Source organism: Phasianus colchicus, chromosome Z, assembly GCF_987193195.1.
Source record: "Phasianus colchicus chromosome Z, bPhaCol1.hap1.1, whole genome shotgun sequence".
Classification (NCBI taxonomy): Eukaryota; Metazoa; Chordata; class Aves; order Galliformes; family Phasianidae; genus Phasianus; species Phasianus colchicus.
In genome coordinates this window covers 74,811,330-74,838,598 of record NC_143476.1, presented here as the reverse complement: position 1 = coordinate 74,838,598, position 27,269 = coordinate 74,811,330, and the positions used below count along the sequence as shown (strand labels likewise).

The following is a 27,269-nucleotide window of genomic DNA, read 5'->3' as shown; positions in this document are numbered from 1 at the left end:
AAAACCTGTCGGGAGAGCAGCTGAAAGAAGCTTGGTATATATTAATTTGTTTAATCTCTTTTCTATTGTTTGGGATAGCAGAGTGAAACTGTGACTGCAAAATCTGTTTGCTATTTCATCCTCCAAGGAGATCAAGGATAGAAAAGAAGGGCTGATCTTGGCTAGCAGCTAATTTATCCAGAGCTGCTCTAGGCCTCTCCTAGTCCAGGCAGTTATCACAAAAAGTAACTGCTGTGAAAATTATCATCTAATTTTCCTGAAAATTAAGGCTCTTTCTCAATCCTGTACTACTGCTCTGGGGCTGTGGTTTCTGGCTAGTATCCCCAGCCCTGCACGAACAGTCCATAGCCATGGGTAATGCTGCTTTTCATACTGTCAGTGACAGCATTGTGACTACTACACATCCCTCAGCAGGAGCTTTGCAGCTGAGCCACCTCGGCTGACTAGTCAGGGTGAATTTTGGCCAAGTACAAGCATAGGCCAGTGGCCAGGATCTAGTTTCAGACTCTGATTCTCTGTACTGTGTACTGAGAGGAGCCATGTGTGTTGTGTAATTTCCTCATTTGTAACATTAGGATGTTATTATTTACTGGCTTAGTGGGAAAATTGCAGTGATGGAGTGGCTACTTACTGCCAAATGCTAAATTTCACTAGACCATTTAACAAGCCCTCTAGCTTGCTACAGGATCTCTGTGAATTCTGGAAAACAGGTACTATCCTCATATAAAAGCTCAGAGGAGAATAAAGCCTCCATGAGAGCTGACTGTCTTCCTATTTATCACCTTACCAGTGTGCACCAGAAGAATGCAAAGCTGGTGGATGCTTGCTTTTTCCATTTAGATAAAGAGCTTACACCAGTTTCTGCAGCAACTTTAGAGTCTGTTCTTGATGCTTGTCAGATATGTGCTGATCTGACATTTAAAAAAGTAATGTTGAAAACTGATGGCAATAGATCTGACAGTATCAGTGAATAAAATTTTCATATGAAAAAAAATTTAGGAAATATTTCTTGCTGTTGTAAACCAAGAGACTGAGGACCTCACAATTACCCAGTTAAGAACTTGCTGTCTGAATTCTTAAGGACTACTCTGAGGAAAGTGGTAATGTACCTGTAAGTCCTGTACCTGTAAGTCCTATTTTTTTATTATTTCTGAAACTAAATATTTCGAACATCAGAAACAGTAGATAAGAGGCTTCACCTGCACTTTTACAAAGCTTATAACTGCAGCATTTGGCAGTGTACAGTAGGCGTATATGTAAGAGTGAAAACAATAAAACCTAATGTAAATTAATTGGGCATTAAAAACAAAAATATCCCACCAACCTGTATAGAAGGAAGTAGATAAACACAAGGACCCCATTGCTCCTTACGGCCTGTGCTGCTGACAATTCTCTACATTTCTGAGTGGAAATTGTCATGCATACTAATTATCATGAATTCATGAATGTGAGTCTCCTGAAGAAACCTAAGCAATGGCAAATTGGAACCCACAGTGCAAATGAAATTTCAATGTTATTTACAGGGAAATCAATCTTTTCAAACTGTGTAGCAGAGAGAAAAAGACTGCAGGGACAGTGACAAACTTCAAGTGGTTTTAGTCTGTAGTTTCTAAGATGTAATGAAAAGACACCCAAATCAACACTGGAAAGGTAATCTTTGTGAGCGAGTTTGTAACCCAGTGAATTGTGGAAAAAAACAGACACTTTAACAGGAAAGGCCAAGCACAAAAATATTTTTAGAGTTTCAAGTATTAAAATTCTCAAAATCATCCAAGCCTTTTCTGATAAATATCCTACATAGGATGTCTTGGATACATAGCAGGACGGTGAATGAACATTTAAGAAGCTCCAGATTTCCAGATCAGAACAAAGTACAGCTATCCGGTGTTAGGAGTGGGACAGAATGGGAGACTGAATCTTTTTATGAATTAATTCATCATTTTAAGAATTTAGTGTAGTTGTTCTCAGTCACAAACCTCTGCCTTGTTTCCCAGAGCCCCAGAGACAAATAGTCACAGAAATAGAACATGACTGGCAAATTTTAGAAATAGAAAATGTTACCCATACCACTGTACACTTAGTATATATAGGTTTAGCATTTCTTATTACAATTTATATTTCTAAAATTTGGTATCTGTGGTGCAATGGAAGGTCACATTATAATCCACTTATCTTTAGAGAACCACTAATAGTGACATGTGGAATGAGAAGTCAGGAGGAGGCTGTGCCAGGTAGGTATCTGCAGAGACTAGGTTCAGTAGTAGTAGCTTCAGAAGACAGGCCTTGACAGCATTGTCTAGAAAGAAGGGAACATTTTCTGGATGGACTTGGACTTCACTTCTTGGTTAATGGCTGCTGCTTCACATCAGGTACTTCCCAGTGCTTTTGCTTAGAATTGGCTTTGATGTTGAATACCTTACAATTTTAACTGCTTTGCTGGTAATCTTGAGCCTTTCCACCAACAGAGATAACACAAGAAAATCTCTATTTACTCTGAAACCTAAACCAAGGAACGTAGCAAAATCCTCTGAATGTTATGACAGAAAAAAAACCTTTCAAAGTACAAAGTCACAACAGTGCACTATTGCAATACTTCTATCCTCTCCAAAATTGTTACTATAGAGCAGATGTAGTGTAACAGGTTTAATGTGAGAGTATGATCAAATTATGGAGAAGATTATTATAGGAGTTATCATAAATCATTTGAAAGACTGCACAGTCACTGGTCACAGCCAAAACACGTTCACAAGGGTGAAATCTTGTTTAGTTCAGTTTCCTTTTATGACAGGGCTAACCACCTAGCTGACCAAGAGATGTCAGTTGACATAATGTTCTCAGATTTCAGGAAAGCTTTTGATACTGTTCCTCACAGTACCCTTCTGGAGAAAATCTCCAGCATACAGCTAGACAAATACAAAATAGGATAGATGAGCAATTGGCTGATGAGGTTACATCAGCCTGGCAGTCAATCATTAGTGAGGTTCTGTATTTTAGAACCAGTTCTCTTTAACATTTTCATAACTGACTAGATATTTGACTAGAAAGCACACTAAATAAATCTGAACATGATGCTAAATTGGGATGAGCTCTTGATTCCCTCAAAGGGCAGAGGTCTTGAAGAATTAGAGGGCTAGGAAATAACCAACCCCATGAGTTTCAACAAAAGCAAGTGTCAGATTCTGCACCTGGGGCAGGACAAACTAGATATATATATAGACTGGAGAATAAGAGGCTGGAGAGCAGCCTGATGGAAAGGGATCTGCGGGCACTGGTTGATGGCAAATAGAACATGAGGCAGCAGTGTGCCCTGGCAGCCCAAAGGGCCAACCGTACCCTGGGGTGCCCCAGGCCCAGCACTGCCAGCGGGCGAGGGGAGGGGCTGTCCCCTCTGCTCTGTGCTGGGTGGCTTCTCCTCCAGCACTGGGTGCGGGTTTGGATGCCAAACATGAGAAGTACAGGAAGCAATAAGAGTGTCCAGAGGAGAGCTACAGAGCTGGGGAAGGATCCAGAGGACGAGGTGTGTGAGGAGCGGCCGAGGCCCCTGGGTTTGTTCAGCCCAGAGCAGAGGAGCCGAGGGGAGGCCCGACGGCAGCTGCAGCTGCTGACAGGGAGCGGAGGGCAGCGCTGAGCTCTGCTCTGTGTGACAGCGACGGGGCCCGAGGGAACGGCATGGAGCTGTGCCAGGGGAGGGGCAGCTGCGGGCTGGGGACAGGGTCTGCACCAGAGGGCGGTCGGCCCCTGGAACGGGCTGCACAGGGCGACGGTCGCAGCCCCGAGCTGCCGGAGTTGAAGGAGCATTTGGACAGCGCTCTCAGACGTGGGCTTTGGATTTTGGGTGGTGCTGTGTGGAGCCTGAGTTGGGCTCAGAGGTACTTGTGGGTCCCTTCCAACTGGGGATATTCTGTGATTCTATGATTCCATGATTAGATGAACTCTTATAGCCTTTTTAGAATTGTCTGAAAAGTTGCTATTCTTTTTTTTTGCTTGAAAGTGGTAATGATGCTTTTGATGCTTTGCAGTAGAAAATATATAGATTATGCAGATTTACCCTTGGTGATGATAAATGAGTACAGATCTCCATTTGTGGCAGTAGAGGTTTTTAAAATACCTTATTAGAACTGAGATTTAGATGATATAGCTTATGCTTTAGGTACTTATACTGAAAGATTGGCCTTTTTATCACAAATCCTGTTCATTGGTAGAACAGATTTGAAAGATCCCCATAATATTGTACATCTTTTTGTTTTACCTTTATTTTGAAATAATGGAACAGTGTAAACCTCCTTCACAATTTTTTGGAAGGGTGCAACACTGCATTCATTATTAATCTATACGTAAACTGTCCACTGGAATAATGTCAATGCTGTTTTCAAAAAGCATTCAAATTTTACTCATATTAATGATACGTGGTAGGTACAACATGTTCCAGTAAGGAAGTGTATTATGTTTTGGTCAGAAAATTTATGCTGTGTGTATATTTATTTTCATAACTCTCTGTGCCAAGCCAAACTCCCCAGACAATTGAATACTGCAACACTATGAATTAACATTCAACTAGTGCCACAAGAGAGTGTGTTAGAGATGTTAAATCCCCAGGGAAGACATCTCTGTAATTACCCACTGACCAGACATTTCTTGGTAATTGCTGATCAGCTGTCTTAATCTTCTTTTTATCTATCCTGCCATAATTGTTCAGGAAAAGAGCAAGAGGTTAATATAGCTTAAGTAGGTATTGGTTCATTTGTTATCTTCTGTGCAGTGTACTGCAGTGAACACTTCACATTCCTCTGTGAAGTGTTGGTGAAAGAAGGTGAAAGACTTAACACTGTTTGACAAGTTTATTTACCATGGAACTTGGAATTTGGTTACCCAAGCACAAAGACGAACATAGCTTATGGTGAGAACATTTTGGAGAAAATAACTTTCAGTGCTTTCTTAAAGCATTATTTTTTAAAAAGATCTATATTTGGTAAACTGTGAACCACCACTTTACTAATGCTTTGGAGAAGAAATGCTTTAGAAAAGTGACTTGGATCTTGGTTCTGATTACTACATATTTAAGATTGTTCAGGGAAATACTGCAGTCTACAGGCAATTAGTTTTTCAGTCCTTTCCTGAAAAAAAAGTTTATTTTGTGTGTTAATGACCCAGAGGAACACGTTACTTCTTTCCAGAAAAGAAGTGGGATATGATAGAAAAAAAAAACAAAAAACAGCTAGCAGATGTCTCTTACTATCTGTTCACACAAGTTGATTGTGTAGATAGGAGGCAGTGCTACTGTGTTTCTTGCTTCAAGTGATTGCATCTGAAGTTCTGCATTTTTTAAGGAATTTCTTTTGGAAGATAGTGTTAACCTTGATCAAAAATAGTTCCTTATTCAGGTTTGTCCACACATGTTGCATTAACAATAACGTGTGTATTACCTACAGTGATATTTAGGATTAATACAGAGGTTACTTGCTGTCATTCAGTGCTGCGTGAACAGTCTTCTTATTGTTTCAGTCTTCACCAAAACCATCTGCTCTGTGCCACTGATTTTTCAGCTTTGACAGTGCCCTAAGACTTGCACTGAAATTTCACAGAATCACAGAATCGTAGGGGTTGGAAGGGACCTCCAGAGATCATCGAGTCCAACCCCCCTGCCAAAGCAGGCTCCCTACACCAGGTCACACACGTAGGCATCCAGGCGGGTCTTGAATATCTCCAGAGAAGGAGACTCCACAACCTCCCTGGGCAGCCTGTTCCAGTGCTGCGTCACCCTCACCGTAAAGAAGTTCTTGCGCACATTGGTGCAGAACTTCATATGCTCCAGTTTTCGGCCATTTCCCCTTGTCCTGTCTCCACATACTGCTGAAAACAGTCCGGCCTCGCCACTCTGCCCCCCACACCTTAGATATTTATAGACCTGGATCAGGTCTCCTCTCAGTCTTCTTTTCTCAAGGCTAAACAGACCCAGCTCACTCAGCCTTTCCTCATAGGAGAGACGCTCCAGGCCCTTCACCATCTCTGTGGCCCTCCACTGGACTCTTTCCAAGAGATCCCTGTCTTTTTTGTATTGGGGAGCCCAGAACTGGACACAGTACTCCAGATGAGGCCTTACCAGGGCAGAGTAGAGGGGGAGGATCACCTCCCTCGACCTGCTGGCCACGCTCTTTTTAATGCACCCCCGAATGCCATTGGCCCTCTTGGCCACAAGGGCACACTGCTGGCTCATGGCCAACCTGTCGTCCACCAGGACACCCAGGTCCCTCTCCGCAGAGCTCCTCTCCAGCAGGTCATCCCCCAACCTGTACCGGTGCATGCAATTATTCCTCCCCAGATGCAAGACTCTACACTTGCTTCTGTTAAACCTCATCCGGTTTCTTTCTGCCCAGCTCTCCAGCCTGTCCAGGTCTCGCTGAATGGCAGCACAGCCTTCAGGCGTGTCAGCCAATCCTCTCAACTTTGTATCATCAGCAAACTTGCTGAGGGTGGCCACTATCCCCTCATCAAGGTCACTGATGCAGATGTTGAACAAGACTGGACCCAGCACCGACCCCTGAGGAGCACTGCTGGTTACAGGCCTCCAACCAGACTCTGCACCGCCAACAACAACCCTCTGTGCTCTGCCAGTCAGCCAGTTCTCAACCCACCTCACTGTCCACTCATCTATCCCGCACTTCCTCAGCTTCGTTATAAGGATGTTGTGGGAGACAGTATCAAATGCCTTGCTGAAATCAAGGTAGACTACATCCACTGCTTTCCCCCCATCCACCCAGCCAGTGACAACATCATAGAAGGCTACCAGGTTGGTCAAGCACGACCTCCCCCTGGTGAACCGATGCTGATGCTGACTACTCCTGATAACCTCCTTTTCTTCCAGTTGTCTGGAGATGGCATCCAGCACAAGCTGCTCCATCACCTTTCCAGGGACGGAGGTGAGGCTGACTGGCCTATAATTGCCTGGATCTTCCTTCTTGCCCTTTTTGAAGACCGGAGTGACATTGGCTATCCTCCAGTCCTTGGGCACCTCTCCCGTTCTCCAAGACCTCTCAAAGATGACAGAGAGCGGTTCAGAAATCAACCTCTGCCAGTTCCCTCAGCACCTGTGGATGCATCCCATCGGGTCCCATAGATTTGTGAACACCGGTGTTGCCCAGGTGCTCTCGGGCCACCTCTTCCCTGACTAAAGAGAAGTCTTCCATTACCCAGACCCTTTCACTAACCTCCAGGGTCTTGGATTCCCGAGGGGGAGCTTTTTCACTGAAGACAGAAGCAAAGAAGGCATTCAGTATCTCCGCCTTCTCAGCATCCCCCGTTACCAGAACACCCCCCTCACTTAGCAGGGGAGCCACATTTTCCCTAGTCTTCCTTTTACTGTTAACATACTTAAAAAAGCCTTTTTTATTATCCTTTATCCCTTTGCCAGTTTCAATTCCAGGTGACTTAAGTACCACTTGCCTCTCGTGTGAGGTGCCAGGGGGATGTGTAAAGAGGCTGGAGTCAGAATGGAGAGTTTGGGGGTAGCAGCTGATGAGCTTCCCAGGCAGAGAAATTTAGGGGCACTGGAGAGGAGTGCAGCTCAGGTTCGGGCCCCAGTCTGCACGAGCAGCTCTGGACTTTCCAGTGAAGTTGGACTGAGGCTAGTCATGTGAAAACACACCAGATTTTTCCTTTGACAGGGCATGCTCTTGTCATGCAGTATTTTTTCCATCTAGCCTTGGGGATTAGGTTGCCTGTCAGGCACAAACACACAAGCTTTTTACTCCTATGGATTTCAGCAAGAAGCTAGATGCATACGTCACTTTGCTACTTTAATTTGATGTTTAGAAATAAATAAAACATCATATTATTTTTGTATAAAAGTTCTCTTTTCTCTTTTTATTACTTCATAGCAGCTGTTGTGCTTTTTGCTTTCTGGGACTGCCCATGATAACCACCAGCCATTCTACTTGCACTCATTACCTGAGGGCATTTGAAAACTGTAGCTATAGAGACATGATTATCTCTTCTTTCATGCTAGGCTTGTCTTTTACAGTGATACAGCAAAAGAAACATTTGCACAGATAATAAAATGTTTATCTAGAGACAGACAGAAACACCACATTCTGGTTGGAGATCTTGATACAGGACAGATTTACTAGCAACAGTGATACAGAATGGGTGATAAAAAGGGACTGCCCTCCCCCTTGTGCAGCCCACACTATTTTTCCCCAGTGGTATTTGGTTGGTCCTAACAACCTCCTCCGTAATCAGAAGTGGAAAAGCGTCCTGGGTAATAGCAGCAATATTTAGATAAGAATTCTGAGGCAAAAGAAGGCTGGTGTCTTTGCTGGCCTTTAGGAGAAAATTGCCTTATGAAATGCTTAGTCAAAGACACTTGCCATAGCTGTTGAACTAAACAGCTGACTATTTAGATTTCCTTCAGTTTGGGGAATCAAAGCACTAAAGTGATGCCTAATAACGCAGTACTATACAATCTTTGTTTCAAGAAAACAACGGTGAACAACTGCATTTTTGTAACTGAGGAACATTAAATATTAAAAGAAAGATGTGTCAATCTGTCAGTGCAAAGTACAGTTTTGAACAGAATGTGCTATTGCCCTGTCTATCCCACAAGAATTTGTGTTTCACTGTACTTTTTTGGCTTGTAGAAGTCACAAAACCCACAAACGTGAAATGTAGAAAATATGTGAGAAACAGAGTCAAAAAAAAGTTTGTTAAAACTTCCTTTTGTTTTGAGATTATTGTTTTAATCTTAAAAAGCTAATTTTGAGAGCACACAGTTTCAGAATCAGCATCTTTGCAAAATGTAGAGAATCCCCATCAATTTGTGTTTCTTTAATTCTGAAATGTAAATCACACAGAAAATCTTACTCTTTCTTCCATTTTTCACTGGATGGCTTAACAGTGCAGTGCTGCAACAAGATTGCATGTTATAAGGATTCCATTCACAAAATAGATTTACAGCACATTAAATACTTAGTATTCCCATCAGAAATGAAAACTATAATGAGAATGCCTGTATAAATACATTTTTTGTGTGCAGCTTTTATTATGTGCTGTCCTTTCTTTTCTTTGCTGTTGTTCATTTACACTCCAGCTTACAAGAGCATCATTAGCATAAATTAATGAGTTTTTACTATATGCTTATCTTGTAACAAGTTGAGATATATTTCAGCTAATGTGTTCGAGGCCGATGCAGTGAGTTAATTTTCAGTGTCTGGGTTGGTGAGGAATTTTTCAAGCTGTTCTGCAGGGTTGGATCTCTTTTGGCTTGGGATTGCAGGTAGGACACGGCTTGGTTTCAGAGGCTCTCCTGATAGATTAGGCAAGAAAGAATATAGCAAATGATTGTGAGAATGTCCCCTTTTCTGAGATCTGGAGGGTGGCACTGGTGGGAGAACAACTGCTCCAGTCCTTAGGGAATTTGAAGGCAGGGATTTAAACTTCTTAGCACCCTGAGGTGATAGATGAGCTACAGAAAAGAAAAAAAAAAAAAGAAAGAAAGAAAGAGAAAGAAAGAGAGCACAGAAAGTGAGAAGTGGGACATTTTTACAAATGCTAGGTTTGCTTTTTCTTGTGTTTACTTAGACCTGCTTTTGAAAGAAGTGATAAAAATGGAGTAAAAAATTCCTATGGTCTTTCAGGCCTTATCTTCAGCTGAAAAAAAAAGAATTCTAGTATCAGGAGATTTACTTATCAATAAGACCAAAAAAGTTCTAATGTTTACTTTTGATAAACACGGCATCCACTGTTTGAAGGATATTTGTTGTGTTCAGAGAGACAAGATAACTTTTCTTCAGAAAACAGGTTGCCTGAAACAGAACTGTTTTATGGTAATATATTAGTTTTAACAAAGCTTTTGTGGGAGGATGCTTTATTTTTTCAAGAGAAATTGTAGAAAAAAATTGTAGGGGTATGAAATGGACACTTGGGATGCTGTGTGGATTTCTTAGGTACAGTCAGTCATGAATGTAGGACCAAATAAATATATACTCTGCGTGTACAGGCCACAAAAGCAGCCTCTCAGCACACTTAAGACTCATACTGAAACATGAGAGCCACAGCTATTTTGTGTTTTGTGTATTACAGGAGTCATGGAAGAAGACGTGGATTTAGAGCATGTGTAACTTTCACCTTACAACAAGCACTCTAATAATTTTGTGTTTTGGAGTTAATATAGTTTTATGCCTTCTCTAAATTCACGTCCTCAAGCTCCTTCATTCAGGCAACTTGTTAACTTATTTCACAAGTTTTTAAAAGGAGAGTTCAAGACCTTAATAATAGACCTATTTTTCACCACATTTGACTTTATTTTATTCTCAAGCGTTTAATTTAAATATTCATTGCTTCTTTGTTTTACATTCTGACCATGTAATGAGTTTCCAACAGGAGTTAACACCATCCCTATTTTGGCTACAGTTTCTTCCTTGCTATTCTTCACATTAATATTTTTCTGATCACTGTCTCAATCCATCAGCAATTTCCTTCCATCTTCATCTGTCATACAAGAGGCTATTAATGTTTACATGTGAGATGTTCTATTTTTTGTTTCATCCTAATACTCATAGCAGCTTCCAGGAAGTTACTTTGTTTCTCTATCTTTTTTGGTGGCTTTATCCTTTGAAATAAGCCACAGATTGCGGTCAGGTATTCAAAGCCATTCTGTGATTGGTATGACATTTGTGTCCTGATTCTTAACATGCAGAAAGAATTTCACTATTAAGCAAAAAATGACTTTTTCAGCCTTCTTCATAAAGATAATTTGCCTAATGCAAGTAGAAGGAGATTCTACAAAAGTTTTATAGGAATCTTGTGTAATTCCAGAGAAACTTCTGAAGTTAATAATGATTTAAAATGTTTTAAAAGAGGTTTAAATGAACTAATTTTTATTAGAAATTACAGGCCACTTCATCAATTGGTTTGAAATGGGTAACTACTAAAGTCAATGCACTTACAGTAAGATGGACCTTACAAGTTAATTTTAATCTTAAAATTCCCCCTAAGCAAATTAAACCTTTAATACACTTGAGGAACTTATAGACAGAATAATGGATGGAGTGTCTTGTGTGCTGTAAACTAAAAAGACAAAAAACAGGACATAAGAGATTACAGATAAGTTACTTTTCTACCTAAAAACTTTCCATGCTAAATGTTTCTCAGAAGTCTTTAAACATATGAAGTCAAACTTCTCACTGTTGATCAAGAAATGTTGTAAAGACTCATTGGGACACTGGCACAGAGGATGCAGGAGAAGCGAGAAATTATGTAATTTTAACAAGGAAGAAACACTGACTTTGCCACACGTTTTCAGAATAAGAAAAAGATGCATCCTTTAGACCTGTTGAAAAAGGCACTTGAGGTGAGAACAGGTTTACAGTGTAAAACTGCCTGGATAAATTGGAGAAATGGCAAGAAATTCAGATAATAAAATTCAGCAAAGGAATATGAAAATATTTTAGATAGAACATTTAAGACAAACAAATGAAAAAAAACCAAACAGCCCTAAACCACCAAAGTCAACAGGAAAAATGAAACTAATTGGCTAGGTAAGCAGCAGTAGCACAGCTAACAGGATGCAGTCTGTGCTCAAGTCAAAAAATACACTGTGAAATTTCAAACAGAAACTCTGAACCTTCCACGCCTCAGTAAAGAGGAAGCACAAAAGTCTTGTCATGCAAGCACTTTTGTGCCTGTAGATTTATCAAGTATATAGTTTAAAAGTCAGAAATTTACTTAATTGAAGACACATCTACAGTGGGCATTTTGCATCTATGAATTTTTGCACTGTGCACCTAGGTCACCCTGAAAGTAATACCTCCTATTTATTTCCATGTAAACTACAATGGATATAAACAGCACAATAGTGCTATTTCATAGAGCAAGTTTTTAGCTTCAAAACACTCTTTTTCAACATAGTAACCACCATTAGCTATGCATTTTCGCCTCAGATGAAAAGCAGCTTGCGTGGAGTGCTTGTAAAAAGCAACACCAGTGGAGGTGCCAACTGTTTCACAACTGCTGCAATCTCATAGTTGCTAGGACAATGCTGCACATGTAGCCATTTTTCATTGGTCTAAAAAAATGGAGGTCAGAAGGCACCAAATCTGGACTATGCAGTAGGTGTGGTAAGACAGTTCAGCCAAGACTGGAAATGTGATCCACAGTCTTCATGCTGGTATGGGGCCTGGCATTATTGTCTTGCAAAGAAAGGTTGTCTTCTTTGGCTTAATTCTGAAAGTTCAAGCCTTCAGCTCAGTCAGCTTCATGATGTAGCAATCAGAGTTGATGTTTGTCCGAATTTTCCAGGAAATCCAGAAGGCCCAGCCCTTTCCTAGCCCAAAAGGCAGGGCATATCTCTTTACATGCTGAGGCCTGTGTCTTTCTTTTCAATGGGGTATTCATATCTTCTCACTCCTTTGACTGCTATTTTCAGTCTGGCTTGTAGTGGTGACACAACATCACATCACTGATAATGATGTGATCTATGAAACTGTCACCTTCAGCCTTGTATTTGTTCAATATGTACTGGCAAACTTGCATGCAGTGTTCTTTGTGCTCCTGTGTGAGCATTGGTCTGACCTACCACATGCAAACTTTGTGATATTCTAGCATTGCCACCATCATTTCCAATGCACTGAAGCAGATATTCAGCTCTACATACAGTTCCCTAGTTGCAATCTGCTGCTTTGTGTGGATGAGCTGATCAAGATGGCTGTCAGGAATGTGGCCTTTCACACTGCTGTTGTCACTGGTGAAATGCATCACCCACCACCTCACTGTGCTCACATCCACTGTTTGGACTCTCTAAATGTTCAGCAAATGTCAGTGTCAGTGGCTGCCATTTTTTCTACATAGAGGAATTCAATGGCACTTCCATGTCAGATGCCATGTCAAATGCTGTTCTGTTGCCATCAGTCACTTGGCAACAGAATAGAATGGAATACTGGTTGGAAAGTTCCACCAACATCGGCCTCTGATGTCATGGGCCAACATAATAAGATAGGAATTACTTTTGGAGCATTCCTTGTACATTGTAAAAGAGACTGAAGTTCTTACCATCTTCCCTTGTACTATGTGCCATATGATCATGTCAACATTTGTTATTTATTTATCAAGACTCATCAGCTATTTATTTGTGGAAAAGCAGAATCTTCACAGAGAGGATTTAATGCTTTGGAAGATGTTTTTCCATTTCAGACTATTTTCAGTACAATTCAAATTTTGATTCCCTGGCGGGCAACATTGTATGTGGCTTGCCTGGCTCTTGGCAATTTAATTTAATTCACTGACCATATTCAAGGTTCATTCATGTTGAGAAGTTCAAAAAACGGCTTAGTTCCCCTTAGAGAAAAAAAAACATCACTTCGCTTTTGTTTATATTGAATTTGCATGAGTCAGGGGTAAACACAAGATACAAGACCATATGCTGTGTGACACACAGTAGAATACTTTGTATTCATTGCCGTTTTGGCATGAAAGCAAAATGCAGTTATTTCCCTATGTTCAGGTATTCAGTGTTTACATCTGTGTAAAAAATCTCTGGAAAGCTTTATGAACTTGATAAGCCCATAATGGTAGGGTTAAATAGGGTGAAAGCTTTATCTTAATTTTACCCCCATGCACTAGGTAGACATCATGAACCCATCTTCCTTCAGTGAAGGGAAAAACAACATCTAAACATCCATACTGCCCTCCTCGTTCTATGTATTATACTCAGAATAGTATGGCTTAGGATATGCTATAGGAATTTCAGGACTAGGTCACTGATGATCTTGAAATAATACATATCATGAGAAGTATTATTATTGAAACACATAGTATTGAAGCACAGGCTACTGAACACAGCACTGGAGTCCCTGAGATACAGAACCATTTAGTCGAGTCACTACACTTCCTGAAGTTATACAGAGCAAAAGCACTAGTAATTATTTGTGTTCAGAAGGCAGTCAGTTACCCAGGAATGAGAGCTACTAATTCAGGAAGCCGTTTTCACTCAGAAGAGACTCTGGAGTAGTTGTTGTAAGTTGCAGAGACCAGAATAGCACTGTCAGGAAGGCACTGCTGAAGGATGATGTGCTATCCAAAAGAAGGGATGCTCTTTGACTTTTTCCATTTACAAACAGTGAGACATGCTGACCCTCTCTAGGGAGAAAGATGTTTCATGGAATGCTTTGCTGTTAACTTGGGAAAGAAGAAATTTCAAATAATGAAATATAAAAGTAGCTACTAATCCTCAGATAACATTGTTAAATGACCTGCAGAAATAGATCTTCCTTTTTTTTTTTTGCTCAACAAGTAATAACCTCACAATGGTTTCAGACCTTTCTTGCCACATGAAGAAGTGAGAGCAACAGAGGGTTCTCTTGAAATATTTCTATATTTGCTTGGAAAATGGTTCTGGCATTGTGTGAGCAATGTGTAACTGATGTTAAGGGTGTTGTCCACGGTCCTTGGGAGAGGTGTGTGATGAGGTAGGAAGGGTGTTTGGGTGCAGTATAAGAGATGTCAGATCATATCAAGGCTACTCACAAAGATATTTGAAATAAGTCTTCAGCCCTGGGAACATCTGCAGTATAGGAGCTTATGGCTTAAAGTCACTGAAGTCCATTGCTAATATTGTCCTACTAACTTGAATTTTAAGATGTATTTACTTGGAGGTTAAAACATCTCTTTTTTTTTTTTCATTGTCCTTCCTTTTCTAGGAGATGTTTCTTCTTTTTATTTGTTTCTTACAAGTTTCAGTTCTCTTTCTAATTTTTGCTTGTTTTATCTTTCCAGTTCCCTGGTTGCTTTTTTTTTTTCTTCCCGCCCTCCCTCCTTCCTCCCCCCCCCCCCCCCCCTGCACTGGTTTTGTGGCATACTTTTAGCACATATCTACTGCAATGAAACTAGTAGAAAAACACAAATGTTTATACTCAGACTTCATTGCTGGAGCCATTTGCCTGAATAAAGTCTGTGACTGGAATAGTAATATTTTTAGGGCTGGACGAAGGGTGACTAAAATTTTGGCTCTGAAATAGATATTTGGAAAGATCCAGGATCAAATAGGTCATTTATGTTAACAAAAAAGAAACAATCTATTTGAAAATAGAATCATAGAATCATGAAATCATAGGATGGTTTGAGTTGGAAGGGACATTTAAGGTCACCTAGTTCCAACCCCCCTGCTACAGGCAGGGACACTTCCCTCTAAATCAGGTTGGTTAAAGCCCCATCCAGCCTGGCATTGAATGCTTCCAGGGAGGGGGTATTGACAACTTTGCTGGGCAACCTGTTCCAGTGTCTTACCACCCTCTCAGTAAAGAATTTCTTCCTAATATCTAATCTAAATCTACTCTCTTCTAGTTTAAAGCCATTTCCCCTTGTCCCGTCACTACATGCCCTTACAGAAAATCCCTCCCTAGCCTTCCTGTAGGCCCCCCTAACCCTTATCCATAGTAGTGGAAGGCAGCTGTAAGGTCTCCTTGGAGCCTTCTCTTCTCCAGGCTCAAGAAACCCAGCTCTCTCAGCTTGTTCTCACAGGGGAGGTGCTCCAGCACCCTGATCATCTTCATGGCCCTCCTCTGGACATGCTCCAACAGCTCAATGTCCTTCTTGTTGTTAGGGGGGCTACATAACTGGAAGCAGCACTCCAGGTGGGGTTTCATGAGAACAGAGTAGGGGGCAGAATCACCTCCCTCAACCCGCTGGTCATGTTTCTCCTGCTGTAACCCAGGATAAGGTTGGCATTCTGGGCTGCAAGCGCACCTTGCTGGCTTATGTTGAATCTTTCATCAATCACCACTCTCAAATCCCTCTCCTCAGAGCTGCTCTCAAGCCATACTCTGCCCAGCCTGTATCAGTGCTTGAGATTGCCTTGACTTGGATGTGGGACCTTGCAGCTGGCCTTGTTGAAATTCATGAGCTTGGCATGGGCCCACCTCTCAAGCCTGTCCAGGTTCCTTTGGATGGCGTCCTTTCCCTCTAGTGTGTCAACTGCACCACTCAGCTTGATGTCATCTGCAAACTTGATGAGGGTGCACCCAATCCCACTGTCCAAGTTGAAAGCAAAGATGTTAAATAACACCGGACCCAATTCTGATCCCTTAGGAATACAACTCGTCACCCAGCTCCACTTGGACACTGAGCCATTGACACAACTCTCTGAATGCAACCATCCAGACAATTCCTTATCCTGAAAGTGGTCCATCCATCAAATCCATTTTTCTCCAATTTGGCAACAAGAATGTCACTTGGGACAATGTCAAATGCTTTGCACTAATCCAGGTACATCTTAAATAACTTTCTTTTTCTTTTATTATCTTGAATTGTTGTTTAGGCAATAGTGACACTTGTATAAATGTACCTTGTTAGTTCATTATGTGACGATTATTAACTCTAATAAGCATATCTTATTTGCAGAGCATGTTTTCTGGCATAAGACTATAACTAAAATCCTGGTTGTTTGTGTGAATTTCTACAAAAATACCAGTGATTCCAAAACATTTTTGTTTTTTAGAATTTTGCTTACAACAATATTTTGAGTAGAAGACAGAGAATGTCAGTAGAAAGCTTGAAAACAGAAAGAAAACTTGGAGCTCAGGTTTCCAAAGCAGTTGGAAGATTTTCTTTCTCCCACGAAGGCAGAGAATAACACCTCAGTATTCCACAGCCTTTCTCATTTATTGTGCAGCAGCACGGGATGATTCTGTATTTCCTGTACACAATCTGATGTTCTCTGTAAAATTACCTCTGCTGTTTCATTTTTAGTAATGTTGTCATAATGCAGTATTGCTTCATAAGCTCAGATCACGAGAGGGAAAGGATTTTATATTTAGCCCTGAAGGCTAAATGCTTTAGGATCTGGCTAATCTGCAGAATGACGAATAGCAAACTACAAATCCTTATTCAAAATACACTGGGGGATTTGGATAGTTGAACACAAGAAAGTGAGGACATGGAGTAGTGTTTGCATGCAAAGGAGATCCCAGTCCCCGGCTAGGTCCAGACTGAGACTCTCACTGAGTCTTGACACTCTGTGAGCTGTGGGAGCAGGGTGAGGCTTTCCTTGGCCTTTGGGTAGGAGCTGGCTTCTAACTGTATTAGGAATGAGGAGCTGGCTGACACTGCAGAGGAAAAAAGGCTGCTGCTGCTCTCTACTCATTTTTTTTTCCAATTTTTTTCTCTCCAGTGTTATAGAAGCTTTCCTGAAACTGCTGTTTTTAGAATGAGAGAACTGAATGATTCCCAGTCTCAAGTAAGAACCAGTCTAGTGTTTAGGACAGAGTGGGATCTGTCTTGGAAATTAAGAAGGAACTTCTATTTTGGATACTTGATGGTCTTGATCTAATCCTCTTCTCTTAAACTTTCACTAGCAAAAGGACACAAGTGCCCATTATGATATTTTTCACACTATCTGTAGAAGAGTCATTGCTTATTTTGGCTTCCGTCTCACATGCTTAACTTTCCAATGATGTGCATTTATTAGGGTGTTGTCATCCATCCCTAGTGACTCTTTGCATATTGCAAGTCACCTCGCTACATGATGTCCTTCCCTGGTTAAATGCTACCATAGACCAACAGGCAAATGCAACCTTTTCTGACAGTGAAAAATCCCACATCTGTGAGATTTCCAGTCTCCCCTGATCTGGAAAGCAAATGTAGCAAACTCTCTGTTGGTACAGATCCCTTCTGTTAGATAAACACTACGAAATGAAGAGGACAAAAGGGCTGTGATCAGCAGCATAAAGTCCAGCTGGAAGTGGGCCAGTCAATAGTGAAATAGCCCTGGAGCTGATACAGGGGCCAATACTGCTTAACATCTTCATTAATGGCTTGGACAGTGACACAGAGTACATCCTCAGCATGTCTGCGAGCAATAAAAAGCCCTGAGGAATGGCTGATACAGCAGGTGGAAGTGCTGCCATTCAGAGAGCCTAGATAGGCTGGAGATGTGGACTGAGAAGGGTCTTGTGATGTTCAGCAAAGTGAAATGCAAAATCCTGCCCCTGGGGAGGAATGGCATCCTGCATGCAACACATGCTGGGTGGGGATCAGCTGTGTGGAAAGCAGCTTGTCAGAAAGGAACATGGTGTTCTAATAGACAACTAGCTGAACAAGAGCCAGCAATATGCCATTCTGGCAAAGACAGGCAACAACAACCTGGGCTGTGTTAGGAAGTGTAGCCTGCGGGTTGAGAGAGGTGGGGCATCCACAGCTGGAGTACACAGCTCAGTGCTGGGGCCCTTGCCTCCACAGAGACACGGACAAACTAGATCAAGTCCAGTGAAGGGTAATAGGATGATTAGAAGACTGGAGCATCTGATATCAGAGGACAATCTGAAAGAGTGACTTTTCAGCTTTGAGAAGGCAGCTCAGAGGAATCTTATGTAAACGCATGGCAGGGGGAGGTAAGGAAACGGAGCCAGACTCAGTGATATCCATGGCAGGAAAAGACTGAGGGAACACAAATTTAAATACAGGAAATTCTATTTAAACAGAAGAAGAAACTTTTACTCTGAGGGTGGTCAAACACTTGAAAAGGTTGCCCAGAGAGATTGTGCAGTCCAATCATTGGAGATAATCAAAACCTAACTCTGTTGTCCAGAGCAATCTACTATAGATAACACTGCTGTGAGCAGGGATCATCCAGTAGTGCCTTTGAGACCACCCATTCTGTGTTGCTGTGAAGAAGGGGAACACGTGAGCTCCCTCAAACCCTCAGGTGCCAGTTATGGAGGCACGCAGCATGATACTGTAGTGAAGGTTTGCTTGTACTTACATATATGAGCACAGTGATTGGGTATAGGAGCCAGGCTGCTCCTCACAGGAGTAAGTTCTTTTATTTTGGGTTGGTCTGTGGATATCTTCTGAAAATTTTTACCTGTGGAAGAAAAATATAATTTATTATTATGTGAAAATAATTGTAAGCAATAAGATACACAGCAGATCTTGGTTTCTGGAAAAAAACCTAACATCTAGTATTTCTCAAAAATACGTAATAATAGGAAATCAACAAAAAATAGCTCTTTACACATTTAAATTATGACTGATTTCATACCTTTTATAAGCTTTTCCCTCACTTTTGTGTAATACAGTAATTGCTGTTCAAACAGCTACATTCCAGTAGCCAGATCTACATAACGATATTTGGAAAATAGATAAAGTGATTTTTTACACAGGCAGATAGAGATTGATAAGGGGGAGTGTTTTTAAACAAAAGGAGAGGAGATTTAGATTAGGTGTTAGGAGGAATTTTTTTACTCATACCGTGATAAGGCCCTGGCAGAGGCTGCCCAGAGAAGCTGTGGGTGCCCCATCCCTGGAGGTGCTCAAGGACAGGCTGAATGGGGCTCTGGGCAGTCTGAGGTGGTGGGGAGCAGCCCTGCCTGCAGGAGGGCTGCTGGAACTGGAATATCTTTGAAGTCCATTCCAACCCAACCAGCCCTATACAAATGGAGTTCAACTCCTAGTTGGAAAGTCAGGCTAGTGGTAGTCTACCAGTAGTAAAGATGAGCTTTGAGAAGGTTTTGCTGCAGGTGAAATATAACAGAACTGCCATAAATGGATACAGATTCTTATTAAACAATGCTTTATAGCAATTTGTTTTTATCAAGAAAAATAGATGCTAGGAAATGAAAATGTCTAGTTGTGCTTTTTTTACTGGTTATGATTACAACTCTGGTGTAGTACCAAAGGAAAATACAATATATTAAGTGATATTGTGCATTTCACTTTATAAATACCACTTCAAATATAATAATAAAAAAAAAGAAGTAGGAAATCAACCTCCAAGTCAACATTTTTCCCACATCCTTTCCCTGTCTTGATCATATTCTGTGATGTCTGAGTCTCTCAAAATTTTACTGTTTGTTATTCCTAAATCTAAAGTGAGTCTTGTAAGGAGTCTCAGGCTGTCTTGGCAAATCACTGCATAGCACTGCAACACAGCTCGCTGCAGAACAAGCATATGCTTTGTTGGTATGCAGAGATAAGTGGATCTAGAACAACGCTTACGAAACAGCAAAGATGAAATGATGTAAATTGCCCTGATGACTTTGTAGCTGGCACTTAAATATATGTATGCACTACTGGGTTGTGCAAGATAAATCTACAGAAAAACAATTACAGAACAGTTTCCTAGAGGTGCACCGAAGTAACTGTGAAAACCACTGTGTTACTAGCTAAACAGTTTCTGCGTGAAAAGAGCTAATACAGTGTTTACCAGTCAAAACTGCCATATAACAGTGCAGTCTTCAGCTTGGAGTGGGTCAAGATTCTGGTCCAAAGTGGCAGCTGATAGACACTGGATCACTCCATTGGCTCCTAAGTGTAAAGCTAATGTATGTTGGGCTAATGCATGGAAAAAGTAAGTATTATAGATGACCAGTGTCTAACACGCACAGTCTTTGTTCTCCTTTTCTCATGTTTTATTCTTTAGTTGCACTCTTCAAGACAATTGCCACGTGTGTAAAAATTAGTAAATGTCTTTTATACAAACTCTGTCCTCTGTGCACAAACAAATAAATACATAGAGAGCAGAAACTCAAGTCAGCTGCTCCCATTGGCAATTCAAGTTATACTGGTTTTATTGTGATGCTTACTCTGAGAACTAATAGTTTTTTATATATGTACCATAATGGCCTTGATAAGGGGGAAGTTGTTTTTTCCTGTAAAGGAATATGTTTATTTCATAAACAGGGATATCTGGCAGCAAAACAAAAGTACAAAGCATAATTATGTTTGCAAGACTGATAAGAACATTTGGAAAAGAAACCCTGTCTACAAGTTCTGGCATCAAGAGGAACTATTCTTCTGCTCTTCCTTCCTATGGTCTAAATGATATCTGAGAACAAAAGCTTTTCCTTCTTTAGACATTGTCTTTGTCACTGTAAGTACATATTTATAATGGCATTTGAAATGGAAAAGAGGTTATTTCTTGATTACAAAATGCAAAATTCTTCACAGGTTGTTCTTTAATTTTCCTTTTTGTTTGGATAAATGAACCACATTATCCTGTTTTTGTTTGTTTTTTTAAGATGCCTTCTTTTGTCCCTGTCACTTGGAATATCTTCATTTATACAATTTTTCCAATAAATGTAGATGGTAGTGCGTTTTGCAAAAGGAGATAACTGCAATCCTCATAAGTACAAAATGCTTCAGATAGTGGATGCCAGCTCAGCCATGTGATTTACAATGTCCTCTTCCAATATTGGCAGTAGTTTTTGGTACAATTCGTCTTTGTTCTCCTCAGCAGATAGTAAGACAAACCGTGATAGGTAAGTCTCACTGCTACCCGCAACAACCTCTCCTTTGAATAAGTGTCAGGACTCAGCTACTCAGCTAGTAAATTGACTCCTCTGTCCTTTCCAGCAGCACAGAAAAGAGAACAAAAAGCCTCTAGTATCCCCATCTATGTGTCAAGTGCCTTAGTAGCAATATGCCCAAGAAAGAGCTCTGACTTTATGGCATGGTCATACAAGACAGTTAACACTGTGTGTCAACTGAAAAAATAATTTTTAAATTGAGTTCTTTTAGATTATTGATGCCCATGATCCTGTTCTGGATATTCCATGATTTGAAGACTATGTGGAGCCACCACAGTCTTGAGAAACAGAGTATTAAGAGTTCAGCGTCCATCAAAGACCAGATGTTGTTTTTCCCTTCAGCTAGGCCTCCTGCAGTAAAAAAGCAATGAGGAAATGTCTTTCTGGGAGAGCTGCCTGCACAGCACTGCAAGATGGGTGGGAGCCAGGCTTACTCTATTCCTGATCTCTGCAATCCATGCAGGCACAGCACTTATGGGTATACTAGAAACCTGGAGGCCCTGAAGGTCATAAAGGCCCTTATAGCTCTAATTCACAGCAAGGGAGGTAGTTTTAATTACAGGGGCAGGCAGATTTAAACCACACACAAGCATGAAAAAGGGTAAGCTGTTCTTTTTATTCTGAAAAAAAATTTAGCCAATATCTGGGTTGTGCAATGCACACCTGCCAAACGTTCTCTGCCTCCTTACATGCTCTTGTTGCGCTTGCTTCAATGGAAGCCCTTCATGCTGCCTGTAAGAATCTTTTCATTGTTGGAGTTTTGCTAAAGAGAGCAGGTTACACAGAGTACTGAGGTTGCAGCAGTCTCAGGCTTTTTTTCTTCAGAAGCAGATAATAAACTGCCAGAGGTCTGTTCTTTCTTTGGACATAGAAAAACAACTCCCATTGTAATAATTAGAAGGTAATTGATAGATTTTGCTCTCATTCATGCATACAGACTGCTTTTCCTCTACTGAATCATAGTGCAAAGCATGAAGCCCTGAGTATTTTCTCAGTCATTTGCCTGTGTTTTTTTTGTAATAGCACATTCATAGAAGATCACCTGTCCTTCTGTCCACAAGCAAGGATTTATGTGATACTCTACAGTCATAAGAAAAATCTGTAATTGTGTATTAAATACCATGGTAGGTATTTCCCCATGAAATGGATTCATAGTCTAACTGATTTCATCAAGAAATGTTCCCCATAATCATCCTCTGGTTTAGTTTATTCACTTTAAGCTCATTCCTCCTCCTGCTGAACACACAAATGTTTCATTATATTTAGGTTGTAAGGTAGCCCTGCAGGTTTTCTTGTCTTCTACATGTGAGCTGAAACTTGCGGACCTCAGCGTAAGATGAATTATGCTGGAACATTCCTTGACAGCCATGTGGAGGTTGGGGTTTGTATGGCTGAGTGAACAGCTGAAGAATGCACAGTAAAAAAGTAGTTATGCCTATAAACCAGGTTCTGTTTAGTTTTCAGGAACTTGGCCTGATGTTCAGGAAGTGGAACTTTTTGAATAGCTCCTTTTTATGCTGGAAAACTATTTCCAGCCTTGATTTGCACAATGTAAAATCACCTGAAGTCCTGAAGTTGCCTTATCTTCTCTTACTATTGGAAATTGAATCCAGATTTGCAATTCTACCAGTCTCTCCACTTATAAGTTAGCACAGTTTGCTGTGCCATACAGAGCTTGATGGTTGCCTGATGGGTTCCTCTCAGAATGAGTTTCTGTTCTGTTCTCAGCATGTTTGCTGAGAGGAGGTTAGATTAATTTGTTGTGTAATGTTTACTCCTTGTAATGATGTACTGGTAATTTTGGCAGCTGCTCTTACTTGCTTCATTTTCAGCTGGATATTACAGTGGTTGGAAGGCATGCTTGATGTGTTTAATTTTTGGCATGTGACTAATCTCAAAGGAAATGAAGTTCAAGAAACTGATATGTTGAAGTGAACTCCAGTGCACATAGGCCATACAGCAAGATTCATTCAAACATGCAATGAGTCAAAGTACTAAATCCCAAACCCCAGTTTCAAGCTTCCTTCAGAATTCTGATACTCTGTTTCTCTGCTACATTATCATTTCCAAACCACACTATAAAAAGCATTTACTCTCCCTGTAAATTTAGCAACCTGAATTCAGCCATGAGGAAACCTAAGCACAGCAGACTAAACCAATGGGCTCTCAGGACTGGGGGAATGGAAAGGGGTGTGCCCAGGAGTTAGCACATGCCTGTAGGAGGAAATGGGCACACGGCGAAGTTGCCCAGCATGGCACATATGGGTTTACCTGTTTGGATTGAGAAGCAGCTCCTGGCACAATTAGAGATTCAAATACAGCACAGCTCCCTTGCATATCCAGTTCCAGGGTTAAATGCGGACACAAAGCAACGTGCGGGCCAGCACGTATTAACTTGCAATTCACAAAACATGTATGTGATCTGCAGGCACTTATCTTGCTCGGGTACCTTACATGTTTCTTAATGACTTGGATTTTTGCTGTTAGGCATAATCAGATTCTGATTCTCATAACTAGAACTCTGATATCTATTCAGATCTCTGATTTCCTATACCTAAGCTTCTTGCTTTTAGCTGTCACCTGATATTCTGTACATATGTTATCTGCAGTTGAGACTGCTTAAAATCATGGAGTATCCCAAGATGAAAGGAACCCAGAAGGACCACTGAATCCATTTACTGCATGTACAAGGAGAAGAAACTGAAAAATATATTAAATAAGTAGAATTGTCATAAGGATGACTTACCTATTTTTTTCTATCTCAGCTTTCCGTATCAGTAGGAATTATATGATAAGAGAGAGATAGAAGAAGGAAATTACCTGATGGAGAAGTAGGAAGTGAGGGAAGGTGGGGAGGGCACAAAAGCACATGGTGAGATCTATCAGAGTTTAAGCCATTTATCTCTTTGTCTGAAGGAGTTCTAGTACAGGCTTTATAGGAGAGTATTTGATTAGATTTTGTATTCCAAGGCTTATCCAGCAAAGCCTGGCAGCTGCTTCTGTGATCCAGCAAGTCATGTTCACTCCTACTCTTTTGAGACTTGTGTGCAAAATGGTGGGTGCTGGTGCTGGAGGACATGCTTGATGTGCTCTGGACAGCAGTTAGGAAGGAATTATTGGCAGTGATTGGGGGGAGGCTCTGGGTTCTGACGGGCAGAAGTCCATGACATTCTGCTGGCTTCTTTTCTGGTATGAAGTACTTTGTGTCTGTGGTCCTTCTTTTAAAGTCAGTAGTGGTCGCACATTCATCTGGAATGTCTTTGCAGCTTGTATCCATAATACAATCAAAAGTGGTGATGATGTCATCTACTTCAGAGGTCTCCTCTGTAGCATATCGGTCTCTGCTTTTGTCTTTCTGAATGGTTTTCTGGTTTTCTTTCTTCTTTTTGCAGAAGATGTGGTTCAACATACTGAATCTTCCTTCTTTCTTAAGTATTTTATTGTTCTGAGAGGGAAACTGATGAACTAACTCAGATATACTGAAAGTACAAATCAAAATATGATGCCATTACTCACCAAATAATTAATCAAATACTGCCTTTGTTAGCCTATGAGATGGGGTACATACAGTTCACATACATTTCTAGGGGTGGTTCAAGGAGGCAGAAAATGAGGATTACAAATTCACAGTTAACAAAGAGTGATGATGATAGTACATTTCTTCACTCTAATGGGGTTTGTTGCCTTACCCTTATCTTAAAGCAGGCTCAGCATAGCTGTCAGGAATAAAAACAAACTTTTCTGGCTTCAGCATCTACCAGCTGCAAACTTATTGTTCTTAGTAGTGAAGCAAGATCCAACAATTAGAAGAACACCCTGGGATCTTTAAAACCAAGTGGTCAGTGTATTACATCATATTCAGAAAATATGATTTCCAGCAGCACAGTCATTGCTAACACTGTGAAAAAGACACTACTTCACATTCTTTTCTTTTCTTTTCCTTTCTTTTCATTTCTTTTCCTTGCCTTGCCTTGCTTTTACTATCATTATTTTTTGAAGTTGCTAACCCATGTACTGAACAGGCCCAGCACAATTCCAGAAGACCTGTCAGGATAATTACCTACAATGGTGTTGCTGTAGTGATTTTTAGATGAGATTTTGACAAATAAACTTTGCAGGCCTACTCAGACAAGCAGAGCACAGCACAACAGGAGGAGGAGGAGGAGGAGATGTAACATTACCCATGTCTCACCATTCCGTAACACAGGAAATAATACTGACAGCTGACTGGAAAGGAGGGGCAAGCACAAAGAAATGTGATAATAAGTGTCTTTGTAAGTATGTGCTCATTTGCCAACATTGAAGAACTGAAATGAATTAAATGACAGCAGTTGAAACCTGAGAAATATGAAGAGAGAGGAAAATATAAGCAATGGCAGAAGAATTATACTTTTTAATAGCAAAAAAAAAAAAAAAAAAAAAGAGGAAACTGGTTAAAAAGAGATAGAGATAGTTGAAGTAGGCAACTAAGGAAGGCAGGCTAGGAAATTGTTTGGAAGCCTTTATTCTGAGGATGAAAACATGAAATTTATTTCACTAGCTGTCTGGCAAAGCTGCTTTTTTGTTTGTATTATATGAATACGCAGCTAACATATATAGATCTCAAAAATGTGGAAAGTGTGTGTCTAAAACTTTGAAACTATATAGATTTCATGCACAAAGGTGACCGAGAAACATCTATGCCCACATTTTCTTGGTTCAGAACCCTCTGCTGACTGGCAGACTAGCACTGTAACCGCAGAGATGAATCTTCAGAAGATGACTAATTTTAGTGTTGCTATTTTGGTGGAAAATTTGGGTTATGTATTGCATGTGAATTGAACCATCACATAGGGCTCAATCCCTTCAGTAGCATACAGAAATAATACTTATAATTGCTAATACTTATAATACTAATAAAAACTATTAATTTCTTTTCTAGTCAGTAATAACATGCGAGGAAGATGTGAGCTTCTGCTTTACCTGTTCTCCTGAGACAGCAGCTTAATGCATGCAGTGTGGCCACAGTACATTGCATATGTCAGAGGAGTGTTTTCATTGATGTCTCGAGGGCTGCTGTCTATCCCCAGCTCTAGAAGTGTCTGCACACAGTCAGCTTTCCCTGCTGCTGCAGCCCAGTGCAAAGGTGTCCTAGGGAAAAGTGAATATCATTAAAACAGATTAATAAATACACTGTTGAAGCTATTAATGACACAGTGAGGCGTGTTTCTATACTACTCATCTGGATGCACAACAACCATCTTAAGCAGTTCACACTAATTTATCCCCCACTGATGTAGCTCCCAGTAAAAGGAGTAAAACCAGAGACCAGCATCTGTCTTCATGCATTTATTTAGCTGTAGTAAAGGTAGATATGAGGCTGGTGGATGCCGATATGTGGTATGTAATAGCATCAGTTTCATTTCTGGGGTTGTAGAGTAGAAGGAGCACCTGAAGTTTTCAGAGCAGAATTTGAAAGAACTCTTTGTGCTGTGCACTGCACAGGGACAAGCCCTTCTCACTCTTACACTGAACACAGTTAACAGTGGCTGGCTTATGACTCTCCAGGAAGGTAATAGCAGAAGAAGCCTCCCTAGAACAGTGAGAAGACCTGGACATCTATCAGGCTGTAATTACCCTTTTGACAATTTCTGTGCTCTTTGTTGGGCACAGGCTGAACCAGATATAGTTGTCTTGAATTTGGTGGGAGAGTCAAGTTGATTTTCTTGTTGGCAAAGGTTTGCACACCATTGGAAACTTCTGTCCAGTTTCAGAATTGTAGTATTACACACTTGTAAAATTTCTAAAAGCACAGAAGCACCACAAGAAAACTACAAGGTGAAAGAATAAAGGTGACTTTTCTATGCCTGTTGGAGTCCCAGTGATTCCCATTGAATGCAGTAGGAAACATAATAGAATAGAAATATACTGTGTATTTATAGTTAACAGCTTATCTTTTCCCATCTCCAAGCGTGATACCTTCTGTGGAAGTAGCTAAAG

At 40.7% G+C, this 27,269-nt stretch overlaps 1 protein-coding gene and 2 long non-coding RNA genes across 5 annotated transcripts in view; 2 read left to right on the top strand and 1 right to left on the bottom strand.

Annotated features, from left to right (window-relative positions):
- Nucleotides 1-27,269, top strand: part of LOC149913088 (uncharacterized) — a 77,054-nt gene that overhangs the window by 22,213 nt on the left and 27,572 nt on the right. The window lies entirely within an intron of this gene.
- LOC149913089 (uncharacterized) lies at nt 1,011-26,293 on the top strand. 2 transcript variants are annotated; one of them, XR_016461788.1, is made up of 3 exons: nt 1,011-3,517; nt 25,409-25,564; nt 26,212-26,293. It is a non-coding gene; the product is annotated as an uncharacterized LOC149913089 (long non-coding RNA). The 2 variants fall into 2 exon arrangements; XR_016461787.1 differs by lacking the exon at nt 1,011-3,517 and adding an exon at nt 20,588-20,854.
- ANKRD55 (ankyrin repeat domain 55) overlaps nt 9,000-27,269 on the bottom strand; it is a 51,002-nt gene continuing 32,732 nt past the window's right edge. The window contains exons 8-11 of the mRNA XM_031609491.2: nt 26,253-26,420; nt 24,111-24,769; nt 18,746-18,847; nt 9,000-9,457 (exon numbers count right to left, since the gene is read on the bottom strand). Of these exons, the coding sequence (XP_031465351.2) occupies nt 9,189-9,457; nt 18,746-18,847; nt 24,111-24,769; nt 26,253-26,420 (1,198 nt within the window). The 3' untranslated portion in view covers nt 9,000-9,188. The remainder of the gene's footprint in view (nt 9,458-18,745; nt 18,848-24,110; nt 24,770-26,252; nt 26,421-27,269) is intronic.